At 39.8% G+C, this 13642-nt stretch overlaps 1 protein-coding gene across 1 annotated transcript; it reads right to left on the bottom strand.

Annotated features, from left to right (window-relative positions):
• Nucleotides 1-12106: 12106 nt before the first annotated feature.
• On the bottom strand, nt 12107-13156 carry LOC130681997 (melanoma-associated antigen B3-like). The gene is given in 2 exon segments (XM_057495997.1): nt 12107-12825; nt 13099-13156. Coding segments are annotated over 2 exon segments (777 nt in total).
• Between the last annotated feature and the right edge of the window lie 486 nt (nt 13157-13642).

The raw sequence follows: 13642 nt of genomic DNA, 5'->3' as shown, positions 1-13642 counted from the left end.
TCACCCTAGTCGCAGTCCTGGTGAGTCTTTAGTGTCTAATACTGATCCTGGCCTCACGCTTTTAAGAGCATTGCTAGTTAATTATCCCTTGCCTTACCTTAAATTTTAGACGTCATTTCATTGTCTACCTTGGTGAACTCGAGCAATGAGTCTACCCTATACGAGACTTAAAAAAAAAGGAAATTTAAAATGGAGAAGAAATTTAGAATGGAGAATAAGTATATTCATTTTACTGAGTTGGTGAGATGATTAAATAAAAGTATACATGAGAAAATGCTTTGTGAACTTTACATGTTACTGGTTGTTTAGAAATAGTTACCAGATTGAAACTTGGAGAAAGTCCTAAAAATCAGTCTTGATCCATCCTTTGAGATATCTGGCGCATTCGTTTTCCATTGCTGCATAAGAAGTTATGGTTGAAAACAACATCCGTCTATTACCTTAGAGTTCTGCCAGTAGTTTAGGGGTGGCTCATTTATGTTCTCTGCTCAGGTCCTCACTCTCAAGGTGTCTTGTTGGCTGGGCAGCGTTTTTCTCAGTAGGCTCTAGACGAGGCTCTACTTCAAGTACTCAGCTCTTTAGTAGAATTGAGTTGCTTGTGATTATAGGACTGAGGCCTCCATTTCCTTGCTGGCTGTCAGACAGGCACCACTCTTAGCTCCTAGAAGTTGACTGTATTCCTTCTGCTGTGAACCTCTCCACTGTCAAATCCAGCCGGGGAGACTCTCCCTCATGTAGAATCCCCAGCACTTTGAATCCCTTTCACCAGGAAGGTGGACCCTTTTAAGGGCTCACCTGATTCGGTCAGGTGCCCCAAGGATAATCTACTTTTCTTAAAGTCAACTGTTGTCATATAACATAACTTAATCGTTGGGGTGATAGCCCATCATATTCACAGGTGCTTCCTGTGCTCAGTGGGAGGGGACTATAAAGGTGGGAGCCATTGGGGGCAGTCTTACAATTCTGCCTATCACACCTAAAAATATAAATGATTACACAATTCTTTACCATAACAATAGCTGGAACTCCCAAGTTGTGTGTACAGTACTAAATGTTAGAATGAAAGGTGTTAAAGCCTCCAATGCTTTGGGTTTTCCTTTTACCGTCTTTGAAACAGTTGTGCCTAGTGGCCTGTCAGCATCCATCAGACAACTGCTTCACTGGAATATTTGCCATAGTAGGCACGATTCAGGCCTCTAATTCCCAAACTGGAAGTCTGCATTCAGACATTGGCCTTCACTGTGTCTGTTGTTTCATATTAATGTCTTCATATTGTCTCATCAACTCATGAATGACTTTCTGCTTATCACTTACTTAACAAATACATATATAAGGCCAAGCACTTGCCATGAGTAAAGTATGCAGCAATGAATGCCTATGTGTATGTCTTCAGAGTACGAAATGGAAATTAACAGGGTTTACAATTCATTCATTCTTCTTTCCATCACAGTAACTTTAAGTGTAAGAAGTAATGAGATAGTCAGTCTTATATCCTAGTCTTTTCAAAGGTATACGAATGGTCATACAACGAAATAAGGAGCGATGCATGGAACACATACTGGAACCAGGACATCTGTGCTCAGAGATGGCTCGCCTCCAGAATGACTGTGTACTTGGCGATTGTTGGGATATTACTGGATTAACCTATTGTAACTATTTAGTGTTTGTCACTGATTCTCACTAAAAACAGAAAAGAATTTTATATTCTGTAGGAAACGCCTAAGTAATATAAATGGAATTTCAAGTGAAGTGATATTAATTCATTTGGAAAGGATTAATCTGCCTTACAAATTTGATAACAACATATAAATAATACAATGTAGTTGGTAAATATTTTCTTGGCTGTAAGTGGGAAAAAAACAATACCAGGTAGTTGGTAAATATTTTCTTGGCTGTAAGTGGGAAAATTATAACGATTTAAGGAGGAAAACACATGCCTACCAAGGAGCAAGTTTAATTAATTTAAACTCAAGGGGCCTGTATATTTTGTCTGTAAAAGAAGTATTTTTGGAAATACCTTTTTGAAATTAAGAAAAAAAACAATAGTATAGGATACCATGCAAAGAGAAAAGTATGGTTAATTTAGACACTAGCAGTTACTAAATTACATATAGAAAGAGTATCTATTGTATCCGAAAAGAAAATTTTGTTTGCAAGTTCTGAATGGATATTGAGTATATGGAGCATTTAAAATGGGATCAGTTAGGGGGTTCAGTTTGCTGTTCATTTGTTTCTCCTTATTTTCCGTCTTAGTGGGACTTTCGAACTAACCGTCTCAGTGTATGTGTGTGCACTCATGGGGTCGGTAAGAAGGAATGGGAAGACAAGTACCAACTTACTGCCACACAAGTAGGCTGTGTCCTAAGAAAGATGTGGTTGTGCCTGGAAAAATGTAATGAGCCTCGTTTTCCAGACTGCTTTGTAAGTCCAAGTGTGACTGAGTAATGGAATGGGGCACACAGGTTTCCCCAGGCCATTCTCTAAAACTTTTGTGTGTTATTCAGCCACAGGAATATGAGGGTTGAAACGTAAGGAGGTAGGACAAGCATTTTAAAATAAAAATAATAATATCTACTTTAACTACTTATTGATAACTGCACTGATCAATAAGTTTTATTAATAACTACATTATTACATGATGGGCAAGGAAGTATGCCATGTACCTTATCACATACAGCCTGTGGTGTGGATTCTATTCATTGGATTATACAGGCAAATAAACTGAGGCTCACGAAATTAAGAAGCCTTCATTCATCTATTTAGTCTATATTTACTATAACCAGGAACTTGATCAAAGTCATAAAGATAGTTAAGGCTTAGACTGACCAAGAGATAGAGAGAAGAGGGATTTGATCTCAAAAGAGAAAGATCAGAAGTCATTTTCAGATCAGAAGTGGCAAGGTTTCCTTGGCAGTGGATAGACAACTTTTAGTTTCATGTATTGCAATCGACTATGTTCAGTACTTTCTGTTTTAGACTTTTCTTTGTTTTTGCTTTCTACTGTATTCATAATTTTGATAATCAAAATGATGTTTGCAAAATTGGTCTTAACTGTAAACTAGTATAAAAGTCATAAGGAAAAATTAATATGATATTTATTGTAAGGGAATTATTCATGACAGAATCATCTTAAGCATTCAGTTGAAAAGACCCTTAAGAAATACGCTCTTAGCTTAGCTCTTTTATTTAAAAGAATCTATCTTGTTTTTATCTAGTGAACGACTAGTTGTCTTTTTTTATTCAAGTCAAAAGTGGAATCTCAAAATCGGATTTATGCATTCTTACAGCAAGTGAACATGATCTGATTCTGTGTACTCTGAGTACCAACCTAACTTCATATATTTCATTCCCACTTTAGTATTTTTCAGAGGATAAAATATTGCAATCCTTATTTCAATAGTTACTTATTGGTCAATAATTTAGCCATGCATTGTGCTGGGAGCTGAGGATAAAATAGTGAGCGCAATGTGGGCAGACCCTGCCTTCATGGAGCTTATCATCTGGTGGGAGACAGATAGGTATATAAATTCAATAAACACATATATTCATTTATTACAAACTGTTAAACGTTATGAAGGAAAAGGACAGGGAGATAAAATAGTAGGATACTGTCTGATTCAATAAGTTTGGGAAGGCTGTCCTGAAGAATTAGAATTTTAACCTACAAAATGTTTAGATGGATGTGAGTTCGATGAACAAGAATGGGGTGGGTTTTGAAGACTGTTCCTTAAGGGGTGTTTGCTGCATCCCAAGGATTTTTGAACCGTTGTGTTTTTTTATTTTTATTAATGCCACAAGTACTTTTTTTCACTTACTCTTTGATTTCTTTGTTACCCATTGTTGTTTAGTCACATGCTATTTAGCGTTCATATGTCTGTGTTTTTCCTATTTTTTTCTTACTACTGATTTCCATTTTCATCCCTTTGTGGTCAGACAAGATGCTTGATATGATTCAATCTTCTTAAATTTATTGAGAATTTCTTGGTGGCCTGACATGTGATCTATCCTGGAGGATGTTCCATGTGCTCCTGAAAAGCATGCGTATTCTGCCGTTTGGGGATGAAATGTTCTGTGAATATCTATTCAGCCCATTTGGTCTACTGTGTCATTCAAAGCACCTGCTGTTCCCTTATTGATTTTCTGTCCGAGTGATCTATCTATTGATGTAAGTTGGGTGCTAAAGTCCCCTACTGTGTTGTATCACAGACAATTTCTCTCTCTCTGACTCTTAATGTTTGCTTCATATATTTAGGTGCTCCTCTGTTGAGTGCACAGTTATTTACAATTGTTATGTCTTCTTGCTGGTTTGAGCCCTTGACCACTATGTAATGTCCTCGTCTCTTGTTACAATCCTTGTTTTAATGTCTATTTTGTCTGATATAAGTACTGCTGCTCTAGCTTTTCAAAATTTGTATTTGTGTGGAATCTTTTTCACATCCCTACAGTTTCACTCCGTGAATGTCTTTAGGTCTGAAGTGATCATCCTACAGGTTTTGTTTATTTCATCCATTCAGTCACTCTGTGTCTTTTGATGGGAACATTTAGTCCATTTAAAGTGATTATTGATAGGCATGTACTTATCTTGTTAAACATTTCCTGGTTGGTTTTGTTGTCTCTGATCCTTTCTTTTGCTCTTGCCTTCCTTTCCACATGATAACTTTCTTTAGTGTTGTGCTTGGATTTCTTGCTCCTTATTTTTGTGTATCTGTTGTTAGTTTTTGTTTATGGTTACCATGGGGTTTACATATGATGTCTTACATATATAATACTCTGTTAACTTGAGAGTTGATTCAACTCAAATGTATTCCTACAGCACTACATTTTTTATTCCACTGGACCATGTTTTTTATATATGTTTTCTTTTGCACCTTTTTATTTAGTGGTTCCCTTAACTAATTTTTAGGAATAGTTGCTTTTACTACTGTGTCTTTTAACCTTCATACAAGCTTTTAAATGACTGATCTATTTATTACCTTTGCTATATGTTTGCTTTTACCAGTGAAATTTTTTCTTTCATAAATTCCCTGTTTCTAGTTATGGCCTTTTCTTTTACTTTTAAGGAATTCCCTTTCACATTTCTTGTAAGACTGGTTTAGTGGTGGTGAGCTCCTTTAACTTACATTTATCTGGGAACCTCTTTGTCTCTCCTTAATTCTGAATGATAACCGTGCCAGGTAGAGTATTCTTGTAGTAGGTTTTTTCCTGTAAACACCTTGAATATATTCTGCCACTCCTTTCTGGCCTATACAGTTTCTGGTTGAAAATCAGCTGATAGCCTAATGGGGTTTCCCTTGTATGTAACTGTTGGTTTTCTCTGTTGGTTTTCTCTGTTTTAAGTCTCTTTTTGTCTTTGATCTTTGACATATTACTTATTACATGTCTTGGTGTGGAATTCCTTGAGTTTGTTTGAGCCTCTCTGTGATCCCTGGACCTGGATGTCTTTTTCCTTCCCTAGGTTAGGGAAGTTTTCCAGCTATTATTTCTTTAAATAAGTTTTCCATCCCATGTCCTTCTCTCTTCTCATTCTGGGACTCCTGTAATGTGAATGTTAGGACATTTAATATTGTTACAGAGGTCCCTTAACCTGTCCTCATTTGTACCCTTTTTCCTTTCTACTGTTCAGCTAGAGTGCTTTCCATGACTCTGTCTTGCACATCACTAATCCAATCTCTAATCTGCTGTTGATTCCCGCTAGTGTAACTTTATTTCAGTTATTGTTTTCTTTACCTGTGATTACTTCTTTTTCATATTTTCTATCTCTTTGTGGCTATCCTCCCTGAGTTCATCCATTTCTCTCTCAAGTCTGGTGAGTATTTTTGTAACCTTTAGTTTGACCTTATCAGATAGGTTGCTTACTAGGATTCATTTAGTTTGTCTTCTGAAGTTTGTCTTATTCTTTTGTTTCCAGCATATTCCTCGGTCTCATTTTGTTTCACTTCCCGTGTTTGTTTCTCTTGATTAGGCAAAAGAGCTGCCTCTCCCAGTCTGAAGAGCATGGCCTTGTGAAGGAATATCACCTGGGTAGACTGCATATGCCTGGGTGCTTTTAGCTGGGTGGCTGGAGACCACGTGGACATTGGCTATGGTGTCCTGGTGCCAGGGCTGCCCAGGCATGGTCCAGGGACAGAGGAAAGTCTCAAAAACTTGACTATAGATCAATTGAGATTATGCAGTGTGAAGAACTGAAAAGAAAAAACAATTTTGAAAACTGAACTGCCTAAAAGACCTGTGGAAAGACACTCAAATGTAAAAGCATACATATAATGAGAGCCTCAGATAGAAAGGAAAGAAAGGGGAAGAAAGAATAACTGAAGAAATAATGGGCTGCCAGTTCCCTGTCTGGAATGTTAGGAGCTTGGAAGTTATCATTCCATCCTAACAAGTAAAAAGCTGAACAAACTGAAAAATCAACAAATCTTAGATCTTCCAGACAAGTAAGATCACAGGGCAAACTGATGCCCCCCAAAATGGAGGGACAGAGATGGCAATATGGAGAATCAGAACTAACCAGTAACAGAAACCTGCATGGAAAACAGGATCAGGGTTTGAAGACCTGTGTAATAAAAAATTTCTGGGCACTCTTGGTGGAAAAGTCCAAGAGTTAAAAACTCTCCGCACATTTGTGTGTTTTACCTCCAGGAGCTCTACCAGATTCTCATAATAAAGATTAGGAAAAAATTCCCCTGGGCTTCCAGCAGGAGGAGGGAAAAGTGATCATTTAGAATATTCCAGAGCATTCCATTCCTCTTAATAAGGCCTGTCTTCAGGAGAAACTGTATTATCAGAGCCTAAATTAGACTTTGATCACAGTTCAGCTGAAGTGGGAGAAAGGAAATACTTAGCTCTAGCCTTTTCTAGTCTTCCATGTGGTGGAAGGGAAGTAAACAACTCCAGTCCCATACAGCCTTTCCAGTTTAAGGAGGGGGATGGACTGACAATCACTTGTGAACTTTGCAGCCAGTAAGTCAGAAGTATAGGTTGCTCCTTGCTATAGTCACTTCCTGGGTCTCGTGACAGGCATGTGACATGGAGGCAGGCTTGGGGGACTGAGCCCTTAGCCTGGAGGACCTGATGCATTCTCCAGGTGGATGGTGTCAGGCTTGAGTTAAACCTGAAGGACACCCAGTCAGTGTCCACTGAGTATTGGAGAATTGCTTGGTCGTGAGGAAACAGCCCACATGTTATAGTATATGAAACACAAACCACAGAAAAACAAAGATAAAGAAAAATTTTGAAAGAAATCAAAGGAAAAGCAACCTACCTGTAGAGGAGGAAAGATAAGAATTGCATATGACTAGGCCTGAGAAATTACAGAAAAAAGGAATATTTAAATGTTGTCATGAAATTTGTTAAGTTTTGAGGAAAAAACCCCCACCACTCTAGAACTCTGTATCTTACAAAATTATCCTTCAAAAAAGGAGAACTACTTCCTCAGAAAAACAAAAATTGAGTGAATTTGTTATCAGTATGTTTAACCTTGCAAGGAATGTTAAAAAGAAGTCCTTCAAAAAGAAGGAAAATAATATAGGATCCATATAAGAAAACAAAAGCATTCAGAGAAGAGATAAGTGAAGGCAAAATACTTGTTTTACTTATTCTTAATTGATGTAACAGATATCAATTTATTCACAATAATAACAACAATGTAATAGATGATTATGGCTGTGTATAACTGAAATGAATGACAGAAATGATAGAAGGGACAGGAGGGAGGAATTAGGAATACTTTGTGATTATAAGCTATTTGTACTATCAGTAAAGTGGTCAGGTGAACTTGCATTAGTTGTAAATGTATACTGCAAGCACTAGTGCAACCACTGAAAAAAGAGGGAAAAATGGATAATTGATAAAAGGAGAGAAAAAGGAATTACATAATATGCTCAACATTTTTTCCACTTTTATTCAGATATGAATGGCAAGTAAGCATTGTATATACTTAAGGTGTGCAATGAAATGTTTTGCATACATATATGTTATGAAATGATTCCTCTAGTCAAGCTACTTAACCTAAAAACTAACAACAGACAGGAAAAGCATGTAAGAAAATTTTTAAAGATTAACAAATAGAAAACAGTAATAAATATGATAGATATTAATCGAAGTGATTGAAAAATAACTTTGGATATCAACACTCTAAAAACAAAAGATTTTCAGCATGGATCAAAAAATAAATCTCATCTATATGTTGTTTATAAGAAACCCACTCTAAATATAAAGACACCTCTAGATTAAAAGTAATAAGATGGAAAATGATGTACCAGGCTAACCTTAACAAAAAGAAAGTAAAAGTGACTGCATTCACATCAGAGTGCAGAGCAAAGAAAGTAATAAGGGATAAAGAAGGGCATTACATAATGAAAAAGGAATCAAATCTCTAAGAAGACATAGCAATGCACCTACCAAGAGCACTGGAATATGTGAGGCAAAAATTGATAGAACCGTAAGAGGAGACAGATGAAGCCACCATTAGAGTTGGAGACTTGCATACCCCTCAATCAGAAATGGACAAATACAGCAGGCAGAAAATCAGTAAGAACATAGTCGAACTCATAAACATCATCAATCAACTGAATCTGATTGACATCTATAGACTACTTCTTACAACTGCAGAATATACTTTGCTTCAAGCTCACTTGGAGCATTCACCAAGATCCACTACATTCTGGGCCATAAAACACATCTTAAATATAAAAGAATAGAAATCATACAATACCTGTCTCAGACAGTAATGGAAATAAACTAGTAATCAACAAAAGAAAGATAAAACCCGAAAACGTGGAGATTAAATAAAACACTCCAAAAACATGAGTAGAAGAAGAAATCTCAAGAGAAACTAAAAAAAATATTTGGAACTAAATGAAATAAAAATACAACTTTTTTATTGCAAAATAAAAACTGCAAGTTTTTGGCTGACATAGGTAGCACAATTATTTGGTAAGAAGTGTTCAAATGCAATGGAAAAGGGCACAGAAAGCTGCCTTAGCTCTACCAGTGGAAGTTTTCTAGTTTATACAGAATTCAGAAGTTATTTTGCACTACAAGCTTAAGTCTCTCACCTCTGAGACACGCTCTATGAAGATCCTCACTCGCTCAGCCTTACCTTACATAGCTAAACTTAACTGCAGTTTCACCTAAGAACTTGCAGTTCCTCAAGCCGACCTGGAGCATGTATGCTGTACTGTCACTTCACTGTAGTCATCTGGACCCCAGCACCCTCCCTCTTTCCTTTTAATTGTCCCTCCGGGTTACCATAGTATCTTAACATCTTTCTTATAAGATTACTGCTCCTACATACAGAAATCCGAATGTCTCCAGCAATAGCACAGACTATTGGAAAGAGACATGTCCAATTAATTTAAAGGGAATAAATGAGCAAATGAGCATATTAACTAATTATTGAGATTGAATTTCTCCATAATTCTTAACTAAGCTAAGCAAATCCAGGTATGCCATTTAATTTTACTGAACGAGAGACTAAAAAAGATAAGGAAAACAGGAATCGACAATCTTTTCATTTTGTTCTGCTCTGTTTTTTGACCACAACAATTTTACTAGTGAGTTATTGCACCTTTCCAAAGTTAAAACCTGTGACAGTGCCATGTCATCCTGTTCTGGACCAAAAATAAGTGGGAAAGCTTCCCAATTTGATTCACAATGTTTAAAAACTCCAAGTTGTAAACTCGACGCCCATTAATAAATGTGTAAAGGTGATTCATAAATTTATAATGAGAAGCTATTTAAACCACCTATTATAAGGAACAACGTTTTAAAACTAAGAGAGAGACAAAGGAAGATCTCCAAATTACCACATAAACAGACATAAAGACGCTGTATATCCGCGGAGGAGGAAGGACCGGTAGGGGGCTGAGATGCTCTAAGTCGGGACGAGCAGGTGACATGGGCTGTCTGCTGCACTGAGACCAGAGTGCAGCCTTCAGAGGCAGCCACAGGGAAGAGCTGGCCGGCCAGTCAGGTTCTGGGGTTCGCAGGTAGGCACACTGGGGAAATCCTAAGGAAAAGGTGCTGTAATGATGGGAAGAGCTGAAGCTCGGCAATGTACCAGCTCCTGGGCAGAATTCACTCTCAGGAAGATCCCAGGAAAATAGAACCCAAGGACAATCTCCACATTTTGATTTGTTCTCAGATTTGCCATCCCTTCAATAGACCTCCTTTCAGTACTTCGGCTAAAGTGCCTTCTTATTGCCTGAGATATGTTTTGGAATAGCGAACACAGAAGTGATTTTAGAGACCCAAGGTCTGCCTCGGGGTGAGAGGCATGGAACAGTGTGGCCGTTAGTCAAACTCAGGCCAGGGCTCTAATCCCAGCTCTGCTACCAACCAGTCTTGTAAAGTTGAGAAAACTGCAAGTTCCTCATCTTCCAGGTGGGTGTGGTAAGCCCTGTTTTATAGTACTGTTGCAATGTGTACAGTATATATAAACCACATGGGAGATGACCAGCGAATACTCCCTAACATTTAAAGAATGGCACTTCATATTATTATTTTGATCCTAGGTCATACCACCCACCTCCCTTGGAATGTTTTTTAATTAAGGAATTGTCATTGAACATGCAATATTCTTGCACAAAGAATACTGAATCAAACAAAACCTCTCCCTAACTAGTAAAACAAAGTAATTTTTCCCGTTAGAGCATCTGTCACTTAATTCAGGTGTCGAATTTTTCCCCAGCTGGATATGAATCAGACTCATAGAATTTGTGTCAAGGTGCAAGTCCTCCCATCCCCCCACGGAACCCTTCCTTCCAAATGACCTCTGTTTATATTTGCTCCCCGCTCCATGAAGGTAGCACTCCCTTGGAGCTCGCCAAATTACATTTGAGATATTCTAATTAAAATGCCCTTTTAATGCAGCAGGCTCTGGCTCTCGCAGCTCTGGGCAAATAGTGCCGGCACAGAGGCTTCCTGGCATCTCGCCTCACGGGAGTATCACCCTTATTTCTCAGAAACTCCCTGTAGATTATGTGCACAAACACCTGGTTTGCCCGTGAACACTGTGTTCCTCCGCACTGGAGCAAGTGCAACGGACACCCTCCTTTCTTGCCCTAGGCGGCGATTTCTTTGTGGTTTACCCACAATCCCAAAGTAATCAAAGCTGCAGTTTTCCACTGTAGACTGAATGTTTGTGTCCCTCACCAAAATTGGTATGTTGGTGCCCTAAACCCCAGTGTGATGGTATTTGGGAGGTAACTAGGTTTAGGTGAGGTAATGAAACTGGGGTGCCCGTGATATAGTTAGTGCTCTTGTAAGAGTAGCAAGTGAGGCCAGAAGCCCCTCTCTCTGTGCTGTGTGTGGACACAGGGAGAAGGTGGACACTGCAAGCCAGGAAGAAAAGTCTCACCAGAAACTGAGTCCATTGTCACATTCGATTGTGGACTTCCCAGTGTCTGTCGCTGTTAAAGTATAAATGTCAGTTGTTTAAGTCACCCAAACCTTTGTATTTTGTAATAGTAACCCACGCAGACAAATGGGATTCTCTTTAACTCCAAAGCATAGCGCCGGAAGGTGGGCATCTAGCCACCAGTTCCGCAACTTGAACTAGCCCACCACACAGTGTAAAGTAAAATTACATCCTACTGAGGACTTGCAGTTTCCGACAGTCCCGAACTGCCTTGCTCCAGAAATTCCCACTTAACTACTCTTATAAGAAATTCCCTCTTCTTTTTACTCTACCTGTAGTTCATCGAGGGTATTTCAACATCGTAACTTGGATGCATTTAGCTCAAAAGCTCTAAAATTCTTTGAGTAGAGGCTGGATTTTCTTTATCTTAGCATGCCCAATAGTAAGAGAGTCTTCTAAAGAGCAGATACTCAATGTATGGTGAATAAAAGAACCAGTCAACATGACATCTAATTAATTAAGATTTATTTTCTTCTTTACTGAATAAACTATGAAAAGTAAAGTATAGATCACTTTATTTTATGAAACTGAAGACTAAAATGAACAGGTAAGCTAACGTTGCTCATGTTTACTTTTTTTTCTGTTCTATTACCCAACCATTTTCCTATGGGATTCTTTTGCATTTCTAAGAATATAATCCTTATTGTGATGTGACATTGTATTTGGAGAATCTGGAGGACCAAATTCTCAGACTTCAGTAGAGCTGGGGAGACCCTTCTGGGCATGGCCAGTGGTGCCAAGATTGGCTGCAGCTCTGACTTGGGCTTTTTCTTCCTCATCTTGCACGGCTTTTTCACAAAAGATTGGGAAGACACTGGGAATTTCTTTCCTGCTGTTCACTACAAATTCCAGGATTTTCTTCCTGCTGGTTTCAGCGTGGGCTTTGGGGCCCCACAGGATCTCATAGCGAGGGGGATCACTGCCAGTCACCTGGCGGTACTCCAGGTACTTGAGTCTCACCAAAGTTTGGGTGATGAGCTTCCTGGGTTCCCCGTAGAAGAAGTGCCTCTTTCCAGGATATAGTCTCATGTTCCTCAGGTGTTTCCACATGTCTTCCTCAGGAGCACAGCCGTTGTGCAAGAGGATGATACCCAGAACACGCATCACGAGACCCGTCTTTGGAAAGCCCCTGCCAGGATGCACCCTCCCATTGTTGGGGAGCTTCAATTTGCTGACCAAGTCATATCATGGTCTAGGTGAGTCACCTTCCTTCAAGTCAAGAGCAAAGAGGATCTCAATGCGCTTAGCGGTTTTCTTGAGAATCTCTGGAAATTGGGATTCATTCTCTTCGCCAATAATCTTCAGCATGTCTTCCTTCAGGATGGGCTGCTCCAGTTTATACTTCTGCACAAGGAAGTGCTCCAACACGTCAATAATGGTACTGACGTAATAAAATTTGCGTGAGCCTTGAGTGTCGAGTGGAACCTCAGCAGTCCTGGCCTATCCTGATCTTTGTCGTCGGAACCTTCATCAGATGTAGTGTGAGTAGATGCAGTGGTGACAGGTGGTGCTTCCTGAGGCTGCTGGCCAGTGCTACGTGGCTCAACATCAGGCACTCTGGATAAGATCTTCACACTGAGGAAACGAGGAGGGAGTGGGCTCTGCTGCTGCTGCTGCTGCTGCTGCTGCTGCTGCTGCTGCTGCTGTGGCCTGAGCTTGCCCACGACTCTGGGTCTCACCCTGGGCCTGGTGCTGTGTCTGGCGGCCCTGGCGCTTACTCTTCCGACGCTGAGGCATGATGACTCTCTGGTCAAGGACAGCAGGCAGGAGTGTGGGCAGGCTGTGAGCAGGTAAGGATACCTGGGGGAGGGAAGGTGCGAGGATGTGAGCACCTTCAGCTGGGAGATCACCTTGGCTCTAACCAAGGCCACCTCTGCAAGTTTCCGTGGGGCTCTACTCTAGGTCCCCACAGGGCTCCTGTTCTGGTCATCCTGTTCCCTGAGAACCTCACAGAGGACCTCGGAGGAAACCTGAGATGAGAGTTGCTAGCTCCATCTGGGGTACACTGGGGTGACAGCAGAGGCTGCCAGTGGGGAGCCTCTGTTCTTGGGTGTGGGGGTGTTTTCAGTTCACAATAAGATTGTAATGTCAGCTATTGGCAAGTCCTAGGCTCCCTCTATTCTGCTATTGTAAAGGTGCCCCAACGGCAACACCTCCCGGAGAACCACGAGGAGCAAAAGAAGGGGTCCCTTAGCCCCTATCCCAGTCGGGGGACACCCACCT

Source organism: Manis pentadactyla, chromosome X, assembly GCF_030020395.1.
Source record: "Manis pentadactyla isolate mManPen7 chromosome X, mManPen7.hap1, whole genome shotgun sequence".
Taxonomy (NCBI): domain Eukaryota; kingdom Metazoa; phylum Chordata; class Mammalia; order Pholidota; family Manidae; genus Manis; species Manis pentadactyla.
Note: the sequence above shows the minus strand (reverse complement) of the source record. Positions and strands in the feature narration are given on the sequence as shown.